At 44.1% G+C, this 14,968-nt stretch overlaps 1 protein-coding gene across 1 annotated transcript in view; it reads right to left on the bottom strand.

Moving 5' to 3' along the window:
- Window positions 1-14,968, bottom strand: part of frem1b (Fras1 related extracellular matrix 1b) — a gene marked incomplete at its 5' end in the record, with an annotated part of 107,321 nt that overhangs the window by 79,597 nt on the left and 12,756 nt on the right. The window contains 9 exons of the mRNA XM_080429918.1: window positions 352-604; window positions 1,458-1,551; window positions 3,862-4,070; window positions 5,336-5,503; window positions 6,635-6,725; window positions 8,564-8,760; window positions 9,576-9,718; window positions 10,393-10,537; window positions 11,594-11,793. Coding sequence (XP_080286044.1) covers window positions 352-604; window positions 1,458-1,551; window positions 3,862-4,070; window positions 5,336-5,503; window positions 6,635-6,725; window positions 8,564-8,760; window positions 9,576-9,718; window positions 10,393-10,537; window positions 11,594-11,793 — 1,500 coding nt within the window. The remainder of the gene's footprint in view (window positions 1-351; window positions 605-1,457; window positions 1,552-3,861; window positions 4,071-5,335; window positions 5,504-6,634; window positions 6,726-8,563; window positions 8,761-9,575; window positions 9,719-10,392; window positions 10,538-11,593; window positions 11,794-14,968) is intronic.

Raw genomic sequence — 14,968 nt, 5'->3', positions numbered from 1 at the left:
GGTTCAGACCGAAGCGCTACTCTGTGAAAACACGGTTCAGACCGAAGCGCTACTCTGTGAAAACACGGTTCAGACCGAAGGCTCTACTCTGTGAAAACACGGTTCAGACCGAAGCGCTACTCTGTGAAAACACGGTTCAGACCGAAGCTCTACTCTGTGAAAACACGGTTCAGACCGAAGCGCTCCTCTGTGAAAACACGGTTCAGACCGCGTTTGGCACCCGATGTGTTAATTAACTTTGTATGAACATAGTAGATGTTAATTAAATGCTAATTAGATGTTAATCAACCTGTATGAACATAGTATGCGTTAATGATATGTTAATGAGATGTTAATGAGATGTTAATGAACCTGTATGAACATAGTAGATGGTTCCTTGCAGCAGGTCCTGTTGGGAGAACTTGTCCACGGTGACCCCTGACCTCTGCAGCTCTCCTCTAGAGGGCGCTCTGGCCAGCATGTAGGTCAGCTGGGCGTCGTCACTGTCAGCGTCCGTAGCCGATAGGTAGTCCACCGTCACCTGGACACGCCCACCCTCGTCACAGCTAAGACCCGCCCACAGACCCGCCCCCAGCTGAGGAGGGACGTCATTCACTGGTAGGACCTGAGGAAAGGAAGCAAGGAAGTAAGGACGGACGAAAGGAAGGCCAATCCCCATGTTTCTAATCCCTACGTTATCATCAATTTCAACATTAATAGGACCATAATTTACAAAAATTTAAATAAGACTTTAAACTAGCGACTGGAAGCATATAGTATTTGTGACAATGATTACTAAAGGTAATATAAAGTCAGGTCAAACCCCCATTGTGATCAATGGCGTGGTCATTTTTTCTGCTGCCAGCAGGAGGGGAACTCTAGCGACACCTGCTGGTTCATTAAAAAAAAAAAAAAAGCTAATTTACTTCCTGTTTATTTCCTGCAGTGAAACGGCCATATCTCTGCTAGCCTGCTTTACGGCAAAACAAGCCTCATTGAAACGGCCATAGCTCTTCAATGGACAAATATTTGTTCCTATACTACGACAACCTTGTGCGTGTAATCAGCCCATCTTGTAATATTGGAATATTCTCTGTGACGGCGGTCACAGAGAATATTCCATGATGTTTCAAAGCCAAAGGTACTGGCAGTTGTGGCACACTATTACACTATTGATCTGGCAGTCAAAGAAACGGCAGGGAATTCTGCACTTCCTTATTGGCTTCATTTTAAAAAGCGGATAGTTGCATGCAAACCGTTCCTTAGAACCATAACACACTATGGGTACAGATGTAGACTCTGTATACTCACTCCTGTTACATTTGTTTCCTTGTAAATTAATATGAATTTGTGGATTAAAATAAAGGATTAAAATGTGTGTGTGTGTGTGTGTGTGTGTGTGTGTGTGTGTGTGTGTGTGTGTGTGTGTGTGTGTGTGTGTCTGTGTGTGTGTGTGTGTGTGTGTGTGTGTGTCTGACCTGCACATGCAGAACAACGGCAGCAGAGTTGTGTCCGTCAGTCACACTCAGATGTACCGTGTCCTCTACTGTCTCTGAGTCATCATGGATGTACCTGCACACACACACACACACACGCACACGCGCACACACACACACACACACACACACACACACACACACACACACACACACACACACACACACACACACACACACACACACACACACACACACACACACACACACACACACACACACACACACACACACACACACACACACACACACACACACACACACACACACACACACTCTTTTTTTCAGTCAGACAACTCTTAGATTGGATTTAGAATATATTTGTATTGAGCATAATTGAGCATAGATATATGAAGCATAGGTTGGCATCAGGGCTCTGTCTCTGTTCATTCCCTGTAAGCATGAACATTTTAGTTAAGTTAATGCCATTTTGGTTAAGTTAAATAATTACAGGGAATGAATTAAGACCCCCAAGGGGAATCTAGAAACAGAGCCTACAGGTGGATGCCGGGGAGGCAGTGGGATTGCAAAACGTGATGGTCAGCAGCAGACAGCAGAGAGGCAGCAACAGACAGCAGCACAGCAGTACAGCCAGAGAGAGAAGACAGAATGAACAGGTAGGCAGAGAAGTTTAAAGGGACTACACCATGAATTTTAACTTTTCCTTCTTTTTTGGGGTTTTTTGGTCTCCCCTACCTTTCTTCTATCCCCAAAAATACCCCAGTTTGAACACTCAGGCTTTCACAGCATATCTGGGGTTTTATGTAAATTGTTCTCAAAACAGGCCAAACTGATTTGGCCCCGAAAGTGACGTCACTAGCGCTACAATCCCTCCCGTTTTTCAGTTCCAACATAGAAAAAATAAAATAAAATACTTTTTTTGTTTTACTTTTTCCACACAGAACCAGGAGATAACATGCATACAAACTGTCTCAATAGCGCCACGTGCAAATCAGGACAATGTGGTATTGCAGGTGAAAGTGCTTTATAAGCCAGAGAGAAGTTAGTTGGAATGAGTATATCTGAGGCTTGATTTAGGCTCAAACCTTTTGAAAAACGTTTGAGGGACATAAACAATATGATATTAAATATTATTATTTATTTTTTTAATTCATGGTGTAGATCCTTTACATAGCCGGCCAGTTCAGGAGAAGAGAGCATGTGACTGGTCACCTGATCAGGTTGGCGCGCTGCCTTGAGTTGACTGCCTGAACTACAGCTACGCAGGCTGCACATCATTTGAGTTCACGTTTAACAAGACGTTCTTGAACACAAACAATAGGCTCTATGCACAACAGCCATTTTGGAGAGAAATCGGGCCTCTTCTTACTTCCTTCACAGGTTGTTAGCAATGATACTAATGAAGGCTCTGTTCCATTCTGGTCAAACAGAGTCAGGGTGCTGATATTGTGCATTTTCTCTCACTGGAAACACTCTGCTACACCAATGGGTCTCAAAGTGTGGTCCAGGGACCCTCATGGTTCCTTGAGGGCGTTCCAAATGGCCCCTTAAAAAGGTGTGTAACTCTGAGAGTGGTTCCATTTGTACACTGTCAGAGTTATGGGGGTCCTTGAAATTAAAAGGTTTGAGAAATGGAACAGAGCCTTCATTAGTATCATTGGTAAAACCTGTGAAGGAAGTAAGGAAGAGGCCTAATTTATTTCCAATATAGCTGCTGTGCATAGAGCCTATAGTAGATGCACAAAGGGTTTCAGGATACGGACAGTTGTCATGTGGTGCAGGACACTATAATCAATCTGGGAACCCATCGTCAAATAAAAAGGAAAAACATCGCCCCCAACGTTTTTCACTTTTGCATTTGACTCTGGGGGGAGTGATTAAATAGACCTATGATGACTGGAAACAGGCGTTTTGGTCTCTGCCCTCAGCCCTCCACTTCCGGTGGTGCGACTATGTTTTCATTCCCACAAACAATATTTCTCCACAGAACACTAACACCACTTCTCCCAAAGAACATGGATCGTTTTGGTTATAAGCCCGCTTGTTTCTATGATAGAAGAACAAGTTAAAATGTTACTAACTTTCTTAAAAAAAAAGAAAAAAAAAGACTGATAACACGGTTTTTACCGTGTTTGGCACTCGATGTGTTAAATGAGTTTGGGTTTGTTTCCAGTGGGAAGCGAGCGCACAGATGCAAATCCCGCCCACTACATTTGATTGGGTAAAGCGCGGCCTGCTTCCTGATCTGAGGATCCCGAACAGATTCAGTAGCGCGGCTCTGAATCTGTTCTTGAGAGATTACACTATAATAAAAACATTCTATCTATCTATCTATGTAGCGGGGGTCCCTGCTCCATCTCTCTCTAAGCTAAGCCAAAAAAAAAAGCCCATTGAAGACCTCTTGGTGATTGACCATCGTCCTAACCTGACTCTGAGGAGTCGGAGGTCCTTCAGGGTGAAGCTGTCTCCAGGGCGGAGCTCTCTGCCCTGCACCTCCATGCTGCCGTGGAGCGCTCCCCTCTTCACCTCCACCCTCAGCCCCTCCTCCAGGGTGTCCCCGTCACGCACCAGGAGGTGCTCCTCCGTCACCAGGGCCCCCCCGCCCTCCTCCACCCGCAGGAGGTTGCTGAACGCCTGTGGAAAAACACAACGTCATCAGTATACAGTTTTACACTGCAAAAACACAACGTCATCAGTATACAGTTTTACACTGCAAAAACACAACGTCATCAGTATACAGTTTTACACTGACACTCTTTATAAAGAGTGACTTTTAAGACCAGGAACGCATCTGTGTGTCATTTTAACATTTCTTTGGCTATTCAAAAATAGCAGATCTACAAGCCGCGCTATGAGCTTGTAGATCTGCTATTTTTTTGAAAAATTGTGAAAATATGTGCAAATCTTTGAATGTTTATATATTTTAAAGCGAATGTTGTTAACGCAAATCTTAGCTTTCGGGGGGATTCAACAAATGTCTTCTAAATCCTAACAGTTTTTTTTATTTTGTATTATGTTGCTATAATATCAGTGGTTCTCAAAACTTTTTTCATGTCAAGGACCACCCACAATGTTGTACCAGGGACCCCCCCCCCCTAAAGACCCCCCCCCCCCCCCCCCAAAGATTTTAGTTAAAAATGTCCGCTTTAAAACACTATATGTATATATTCAAAGATTTGCACACATTTTCATGATAAAAAAACAAAATCACAGATCTACAAGCTCATAGCGCGGAACTCTGTGCCGCGCTATGAGCTTGTAGATCTGCTATTTTTTTATATTCTGAAGGGGTTAAAGGGATAGTTCAACCCAAAAGTTACTTTCTTCCTATGGATTAGTCACCCATAGCCTGGCATTGTCCAGACTGATAACGTGGATTCACTCTCACGTTCCTCCCTGGTATCAGTCTGGACGTCGGCCCATAGGGAGTGAGTATGAGAAATCAGAAAATGATTTTGATGCTTTTCACTGTTGTGTACGGACAGCAGTTGAAACGCAGTCACTGATTGGCCCGATCATTTTCTGATGTCTCAATACTCGCTCCCTATGGGCCGAAGTCCAGACTGATACTGGGGAGGAACGTGAGAGTGAATCCACGTTATCAGACTGTCTGGCCAATGCCAGGCTATGGTCACCCCATGGAGACTTTTTATGAATTTATGGATATTATTTTTTGTTTTGGTCGCATCCCTAAGACAATAATTTGATGACCAGCGATTCCGGTAGGACACACAAAGGAGACTCTTTGTGTCATCAAATGATTGTCTTTGGAATGCGAAAAAAACGAGTAAATATCCATGAATTCCATATGAAAAAAAGTCATGTTGGGGGTGAACTATTCCTTTAAGCTGTCAATCACATACGACAGGTCAAAGTTCAGGGTGGATGTGAACTCTGACCTCTGGGGCCAGGTTGTCCACGGGGGTCACGGTGAGGTTAAAGGTCAGGCCGGTGAGGGTTCCTCCGTGGTGGTCACTGACGGAGAAGACGAACTGGACGAACAGAGGCTCCGTACCGATGTCCTCTATAGGAGGCATGTAGGCTACCTTCATGTGGTTCACTGCATTCTGAGAGGAGAGGAGAGGAGACGAGAGGAGAGGAGAGAGGTAGAGGGGGAGAGGAGAGGAGAGGAGAGAGGAGAGGAGAGGAGAGGAGAGGAGAGGAGAGGAGAGGAGAGGAGAGGAGAGGAGAGGAGAGGAGAGGAGAGGAGAGGAGAGGAGAGGAGACCTTACGCCCACGATGACATTATTGTTGCTTTGTGACACAGTAAGATATGGAAATATGTTTTTGAACAATAAACAGTTAAGGTCCTTACACACCGGGGCGATTTTTTCGTGCGAATAATACGCTTTTTTTAAAAACCTTATAAAGTCAATGCAAGCGTACATGGCGCGAAAAAGCGGAAAAGCGAAGCGAAAAAGCGTCTTTTAATAATTCGGAACGAGTCCGAATTTTGCGTATATTCGCACATTCGCCGGTGTGTAACCGCCTTAAGAGTTTTGCAAAATAAAATAAAAATGCTACTACTCGTACAGATTTTGTCCAAACCTCATGCAAACCGGCACACATAATCTCTGTGATTAAGACCTATCTGTCATCTGATCTTTCATATTCCATTCCGATTGGCTACGATAGGCGTCCAAAGTTTGTGGTAGCGGCCGGTTTTGCACATAATGCCACAAATCACAATGTCCGATTGCCGCGAATTCTTGAACGCACATTCCCACAAGGCCAAGTAGCTCACACTCTAAATTTTCAAAATCGGCCTCATAGTGAAACGATACAACTCGCCATAGAGGGCATGGTCATTTCCATGCTATATAATTTCAATATTTGTATCTGTACTTTTACTTAAAGGAGAAAAATTACTTATTTTCTATCAATTGCACGCCCCATGAAGCCTTGAATTCATGGATTTATTTTAGTTTTTGTGGCATTCCTAAGCCAATAATTTGATGACCGGGTGTGTATCCGGTAGGAGACACAAATAATCTACTCTGTGTCTCCTACCGGATACATTAGCCGGTAGGAGACGGGAATCAAATTATTGGCTTAGGAATGCCACAAAAACAAAAATAAATCCATGGATTCAAGGCTTCATGTGGTGTGCAATTGATAGAAAATAAGTCATTTTTTGGGTGAACTACTCCTTTAAATTAAAAAAAAAGTATGAGTACTCGTGGCATCACTGTGTGTACCTGAGTGAAGGACTTGAGGACAGGGACCATGGGGTCTTTCTTCATGCTGTTAGTGACGTCTGCATAGAACAGACGACCTGCATCCATGAGCCTGCAACACACACACACTACTGTTACTGGACATATCTTGGATCCAAAAAGGTTGTTTTTTAAGAACTTGTATAACTGAAATGTAATCTACTAGAACCTCTAGAGTTCAACACCTATGTGCCACTGCCGATGTTACAGATATGGCCATATATGGAGATCTGTGTGTCTGTCAGTCCTTGTCCCTTTCATGGCCATATATACAGAAGGAGCGAGCGCATTTATCGGCAGCGGAAGCTGCCGCGGAACTGCCGGTGGAGGAGCGCCAGGTAGGATTCCAGGCCAGGCCAGCAAATGTGTCGAAGAAATTAAATATGTCCCTGAGCAAGACTCTTAACCCCTAATTGCTCACAGGCCCTCATTGGAAACAAGACCGCAAGGACTTTCATGAACAGACCTGTTAAAGGAATTATCCTTATCCTTATAGTTTTACTGAGGTTAGGGTTAAGAGTTTCCGCCGCGGCAGCTTCCGCTGCCGGAAAATGCACTCGTTGTCCCTCCATATATGGAGATCTCTGTATGTGTCAGTAGGCTACTTGTCCCCATTATTCCCATGTATGGAGTCTCAAGGTTGGAGGTCCATACAAAACTGGTCATGCCGTTCATGTCGAAGTATTCGCTGGGGGTCCGGGACCCCGGACCCCCAGCGAATACTTTGGCATGAACGGCATGACCAGTGTATGGAACTCCAACCTCCCCCATCAAATCAAACTCAGCCTCTTCTATGCAATGGTAGAGTCTGTTCTCCTCTACGGCAGTGAATGCTGGACCCTGAAGCCAACCCTGCAGAGGTCTCTAGATGGGTGCTACACCAGAATGGTGCCAGCAGTACTTAACATCAGCAAGAGTCCCTGGCTGGGTGGGGTATTAGTCCTACTCACCCTGGTAGGGTGGGGTATTAGTCCTACTCACCCTGGCTGGGTGGGGTATTAGTCCTACTCACCCTGGCTGGGTGGGGTATTAGTCCTACTCACCCTGGTTGGGTGGGGTATTAGTCCTACTCACCCTGGTAGGGTGGGGTATTAGTCCTACTCACCCTGGTTGGGTGGGGTATTAGTCCTACTCACCCTGGTTGGGTGGGGTATTAGTCCTACTCACCCTGGTTGGGTGGGGTATTAGTCCTACTCACCCTGGTAGGGTGGGGTATTAGTCCTACTCACCCTGGTAGGGTGGGGTATTAGTCCTACTCACCCTGGTTGGGTGGGGTATTAGTCCTACTCACCCTGGTTGGGTGGGGTATTAGTCCTACTCACCCTGGTAGGGTGGGGTATTAGTCCTACTCACCCTGGTTGGGTGGGGTATTAGTCCTACTCACCCTGGTTGGGTGGGGTATTAGTCCTACTCACCCTGGCTGGGTGGGGTATTAGTTCTACTCACCCTGGCTGGGTGGGGTATTAGTCCTACTCACCCTGGTTGGGTGGGGTATTAGTCCTACTCACCCTGGTAGGGTGGGGTATTAGTTCTACTCACCCTGGTAGGGTGGGGTATTAGTCCTACTCACCCTGGCTGGGTGGGGTATTAGTTCTACTCACCCTGGCTGGGTGGGGTATTAGTCCTACTCACCCTGGTTGGGTGGGGTATTAGTCCTACTCACCCTGGTTGGGTGGGGTATTAGTTCTACTCACCCTGGCTGGGTGGGGTATTAGTCCTACTCACCCTGGTTGGGTGGGGTATTAGTCCTACTCACCCTGGTTGGGTGGGGTATTAGTCCTACTCACCCTGGTTGGGTGGGGTATTAGTCCTACTCACCCTGGCTGGGTGGGGTATTAGTTCTACTCACCCTGGCTGGGTGGGGTATTAGTCCTACTCACCCTGGTAGGGTGGGGTATTAGTCCTACTCACCCTGGTAGGGTGGGGCAGTAGCAGGCCATGGTCACCAGGTAGGTGAGGTCAGTGTCTGGATGCTCTCTGTCTCTGAAGAACAGCTGACTCTGGGTCAGATGAACCACCTCCGTCTCCCTGACCGTCACACAGCGCTCCGTTCCGGACACCTCCACCGGTAACTGGTCCTTCACCGGGAACACATGGACCACCACCGTCTGAGAGAGAGACACAGAGAGAGAGAGAGAGAGAGAGAGAGAGAGAGACAGAGAGAGAGAGAGAGAGAGAGAGAGAGAGAGAGAGAGAGACAGAGAGACAGAGAGACAGAGACAGAGAGACAGACAGAGACAGAGACAGAGGCAGAGGCAGAGGCAGAGGCAGAGGCAGAGGCAGAGACAGAGACAGAGGCAGAGGCAGAGGCAGAGGCAGAGAGAGGCCGTACGTCATTCTGAAAAAAGTTTAGGACTAAAGCCACGATTACGTTGACAATTAATTGTCATACAAAATAATTGCGACTAACAATTTCATTGTGTTTTTGGCATTGAACATTGGAACATACTTTCGAATAAAAATACAATTTCCGTTTTGTCCTTTTAGGCTTCGTAATCAAAACAATTCACAGGTATACAAAGACACGTCTGACATATTTAATAATGTTATAATAAATATTGTTTTTAAAGCTGATCTACAAGCTTACAACTCTGCCATTTCTGCTTTTTTAAATATTTGAAAATGTAGCAAATATTAGCAATTAGAAGATTATGTAATAATTGTGCCTGCAAAGTCTGATTATGAATTCCTTATTGCTTAATTCCTTATATTTAACCAGTTAATAGTTCATAGTATCATCAGCCAAAAAAACAGATGTTTATGATCCGCTTTTTTAGCACAAATACATATATATGTTTTGTTACATATATAAATTCATATATATGTTTTGTTACATATATAAATACATATATATGTTTTGTTACATGCACGTGTTTGTGGGACAGGTTGAGATGCTCGTCAGTGGGCGTGTCACGTTACTCACATGCCGCTGTGATTGGTTGGGAGGCTGGTGGCTGTCAGACAGCGTGAAGTCAAAGGCATCTTCAAAGGTCTCGTCTCCCGAGTGTTTGTAATAGATGAGACCCTGAGAGAGCTCCCCCTGGAGGAAGGAGGACACCATGACACCTACAGGTGTCATTTTACATTTTAGCTATATATACACACATATATATATATACATATAAGGTATATACATTGTCTCTGTCGGGTGGAAACCTCATATGTCCAAAAGGATTTATTTTCAGGATTCAAATTCTAAAATAGCAAAAGTAGGAGATCTTGGAGCGGACCTCGAATGTCCAAAAACATTTTTTTTCAGGATATGTTCCCAAAAGACACCCAGAATTACCCCAAATACCATAAACTACCCAGAAATACACCCAAAGAGCCAAAATGTATACAATACCCGAAAGTACCCCAAAATAATCTCAAATAACCACTAACTACCAAAAACTTGCCAGTACAATTCCCTAAAACAACCCAAAAATACACCCAAAGCCCCACAAAATACCGCAAAAATAGCCAGAAGAAATATGTATAGTCCAAGTAGACATATTTGTAGTCCGTGTAGACACATTTGTAGTTCTACGGTACCTGCGACACCACCTCAAAAGTCCCCAATAAACTCCAATACATTCAAAACTCAGCTGCCCGTAGTAGACATATTTGTAGTTCTACTGCACCTGTGTGTTGTCATATTTGTAGTCCTAGTTGACATATTTGTAGTCCTAGTAGACAGATGTGTAGTCCTAGTACACATATTTGTAGTCCTTGTACACATATTCGTAGTTCTACAATACCTGTGTGCTGGGCGGAGCTCTTCCTGAGAAGCTGCCCGGCGCCGGGGGCGGAGACTATTGTGTACAGGATGTAGTCATCACTGGAGTCCAGGTCGCTGGCCAATAGCATGTACTCCTCCAGTCTCAAGGCCCCGCCCTCTTCCACCTACACAAGGATATTACAGTTATATAGCATGGCAATCAAGTGGCTCATTTGGGCCACGGCAGCCAGAGCCTTTACTGGGCGGTTCTGGACAACCGCCTATCCGACCGACTCGGCGCCGGGCACTACGCTCCCTCAGGTCGTCTGCGACGTATGTGCGGAATTTAAAGTCGGCCGGTCGAACGGCTCCCGAGATACGTGGATTACAGACGTACGTACGCGCACAGCCCTGGTCCATAACGTTAGAAGGAGTTCTCCTTAACGCTATGGGACTTTAGAGCCTTTGCACACCACAGGCTGCACAGCCTCTCGTCTTTAGTCAAAAAATAAAATACACTTTCTCTGCTCACCAAAACTAAGAGTGTTTTATGGAGTTGAAAGCCTACTCTACTAAGTGGGAACACTCTGAGCCCCGCCCCCTCCCCACCTCACGTCTAAAATACACTTTTTTTGTCCAGAAAAGAAAATGTTTCACCGGAAGGAAAAATTCCATTAACCAGATCTGTAGGGGGCGCAGTGGAGTATCCAAAAACATTGTTTCCTTCTGGATAAATATTTTCTTTTCTGGCTAAAAAAAGTGTATTTTAGACGTGAGGTGGAGGGCTCAGAGTGTTCCCACTGAGTAGAATAGGCTTTCATCTCCATAAAACACTCTTTGTTTTGGTGAGCAGCAGAAGTGTATTAGTATAAAAATATACATAAAAGCACCAAAGGAAAAGTACTCATTATGCAGAATGTCCAATTTCACACTTTTTCAAATGTATAGAATGTATAAACATCCTTTGAAAATAGCCGATCTACAAGCTCACAACGCGTCCCTTTGCGACGCGTTGTGAGCTTGTAGATTGGCTATTGTCAAAGTACATAGGTCTGAAGTGGTTAATGTATGTTTTGTAATAATAATTAAAATCTACAAAGTAACTAGTAACTAAAGTCTTCAAATAATTATAGTGGAGTAAAAAGTATAATATTTGCCTCTGAGATGTAGTGGAGTAGAAGTAAAAGTTACTGGAAATTGGAAATACCTCAGTACTTGAGTAAATGTACTTAGTTACTAACCTCCAGCGCCACGTTGTTGATGAGGAGGGGCGGGGTGTCGTCTTTAGGCAGGATGTTGATTGGCAGCTTGTGGCGGATGCTGTGGCGGCCGTCGCTGATGCGGAACACGATGTGGTCGCGCGTGGTGTCGCTGTCGTCATGGTGATACACCACCACGCCCGACCTGAGGTCGCCCACACGAAACATGAACGCCTTACCACCTAGAGAGAGAGAGAGAGAGAGAGAGAGAGAGAGAGAGAGAGAGAGAGAGAGAGAGAGACAGACAGACGGACAGACGGACAGACGGACAGACAGAGAGACAGAATTAAGAAGCTCAATTTCATTCCAATATTGTAATTATCATTGTAATTTCTAATACCAGATTTAGCTACTACGTGTGTGAACCTCCCATGCAAACTGCTAGCCTAGACACTTACAGTATCTGCTCTGCCGAGTCTGTCTGATCAGCACGGCTGATTTTTAATATTTGGATTAGTTTCATGTGAGAACGGCAGGTGTTCTGGTCAGGCTCGTTTGCGCGCGGCTAGAAAAGCCCATTTCAGATTGCTTGGTCGGAACTACCTGTTGTATAATGTTCTGTTGATTACACTACAGGATGACCACGGTTTCTACTGCCAACGCACAGTGGTACTCAAATATTTTACTTAAGTAAAAGTACCAATACTGCAATGTAGAAATACTCCGTTACAAGTAAAAGTTCAGAATTCAAAATTTACTTGAGTAAAAGTACAAAAGTATTGGTATCAAAATGTACTTAAAGTACTAAAAGTAAAAGTACTAAAAAGTTTGAAAATAGCAGATCTACAAGCTCACAACACGTCTCATCGCGACGCGTTGTGAGCTTGTAGATCTGCTATTTTCAAATAGCCTAGGTATAAAATAGGGCTAAAGTCAGTGGTGGAAATGGCGTTGCACGCTTGGGAACGGCGTTCCCATAGCAACCGTTGCGGGGGAACGCTGTGAACACGTGTGGGAACGCTCTTCAGATTGTCAAAAAAAAAAATGGAAAGAAAATATTTTCGCTCCCGTTTTAGGACGTTTGGTCCGGACCAAAGTGTCAGGACTGAATTTTGGTCCCAGTCCAGGAAAAAATAGCGTGTGAAGTAGTTTCAACTAGGCTACCTGGCTACTTCTATTTCCAGTAGTATTTCAAAATAAAACGTGTTTTGAATTATAACACTTTTCAAGTATAGATTTTAAAAAAACTCTTATTTTGAAATGCACATCGCTTTGAAAGGAAACAGACTTCTGTGGCCGCTTGCTTGACGACGTAAAGCCTACGTTAGTGCAAGGTAAACAAGGCTGCTACACACAGACGTGGACATATGGAATATAAAGACTTAAAGTTTGGGGCAAAAGTTCATATTTACCACCATGCTCTGCTCTCTGAAACCAAGACAATCTTTGCAGAAGGTGAGTAAGTAATTTTAATCTAACGCTGACAGTGAGAGTGGTGGAAAGTAACTAATTAAGTACTGTACATGTACTCAAGTACTGTACTCGAGTATCATTTTAAGGTATTTTTATTGAGTAATCAGGGGCACCCAATCGAAAAAATAAGAATTAAACAACCTAACCCTAACCCTAACCCTAAACCCGAATTAAAGTAACAAAAAAACGAAAATAAAGTACCCAAATCCACGAAATTAACCGCAAAAAAAAAAGAATTAAATAACATAAACCTAACCTAACCCTAACCCTAACCCTAAACCCGAAATAAAGTTAAAAAAATATATATATAAAGTACCCAAATCCGCGAAATTAACCGTCTAGTTGTTGTCTAATATAATCCACAAAATACATTAGTATAAACCCATTTTGTTTGAATATTTTATTAGGCAGAAATAGTTTTTTGTGATAATAAATTGGTAAAATCAGGCAAAAATATGAATTAAATAACATAACCCTAACCTAACTCCTAATCCTAACCCTAAAACCTAAAAAAATAAAAAGAAACCAAAAACTGGAAAAAAAACGAACCCAATCCGCCCAGAACCGCGGAAAAAACGAACCCAATCCGCCCAGAACCGCGCGCGCGCATGGTCACACACGGGTTCCCAAAGCGAATCCAGTCCATTTCCACCACTGGCTAAAGTGGTTCATGTACGTTTTATAATATCATAATTTATATCTGCAAAGTAACTAGTAACTAAAGTTTTCAAATAATTGTAGTGGAGTAAAAGTACAATATTTGCCTCTGAGATGTAGTGGAGTAGAGTAAAAGTACTGAAAATGGGAAATACAGCAGTATACTCAGGTAAAGACATTTAGTTTATACTTTCCACCAATGCAGTTGTAAATAACAAGTCGCTGTCAGCCGCCTGAAGGCTGGTTGGTGGGTTGAATCCCCCCCCCCGCCCCCCACGGGTGGGCACACTGGCACACAGGGTCCCCGGGCTAGCGCTATAGCACTATAGCGGCTGGCAGTGCCAGGCTGGCCAGGCGCCCACTCTCTCATATCAAAGGGATTAAAGAAATATATATATTATTCACTCCGCTGCAATTATGTGGGAAAACGTGCAAGTTACTTGGCGGATTTAGATGTATTATTACAAAACATGCATCAACTAATACATTTTCCACTTGGCCTATTCGCCACTTGGCCTATTCGACAATAGCAGATCTACAAGCTCTACAAGCTTGTAGATCTGCTATTTTCGAAAAAGTCTGACTTTTACTTTACTTTTACTTTTATACTTATAACAGAGTGTATTTATACTGTCGTTTTTGAGGCTTACTTGAAGAAAAAAAGGAAAAAACATCCACCCCTGTCCCCAGGGCTAGCATGCTAGCGGGCTAGCGCTCTAGCGGCCGGCTGCCCAAACTTTGACGTTTAGAAAAATGTAAGTTTACTCTTATACTTGCAACAGAGTATATATTTTGTTGTTTTTGAGGCTTACTTGAATAGAAAAAGAAAAAAGAACCACCTCTGTCCCCAGGGCTAGCAGGGCTAGCATGTTTAGAATAAAATCAGTACTTTTACTTTTTTTACTTGCAACAGAGTATATATCCATACTGTTGTTTTTGAGGCTTACTTGAATGAAAAGAAAAGAAAAAAAAAGTCCACCCCTGTCCCCAGGGCTAGCATGCTAGCGTGCTAGCGCTCTAGCGGCCCCGGCTGCCCATGCAGTGCCAGGCATTGCCCAGGCGGGCATTGGGTGTGCCAGGCAGACAGCCGGGCCGGGTCAGGCTGGCAGATTGAACGGTGACCTGGTCAGGCGCCGAATCCTCCTTAACGAGCTTTACCAGGGGACAGCCGTGATTGGTCCAAACGCCAACGAGATGCACGGTAATTGGGCCCCAAAGGTGGTAGCGGTGGCAACACGCCCAAAAAAACATGGATGTACCAAACAGGACAGAGTGTGTGTGTGTGTG

The sequence above is a fragment of the Gymnoscopelus braueri genome (assembly GCF_963280865.1).
Source record: "Gymnoscopelus braueri genome assembly, chromosome: 6".
NCBI lineage: Eukaryota > Metazoa > Chordata > Actinopteri > Myctophiformes > Myctophidae > Gymnoscopelus > Gymnoscopelus braueri.
Note: the sequence above shows the minus strand (reverse complement) of the source record. Positions and strands in the feature narration are given on the sequence as shown.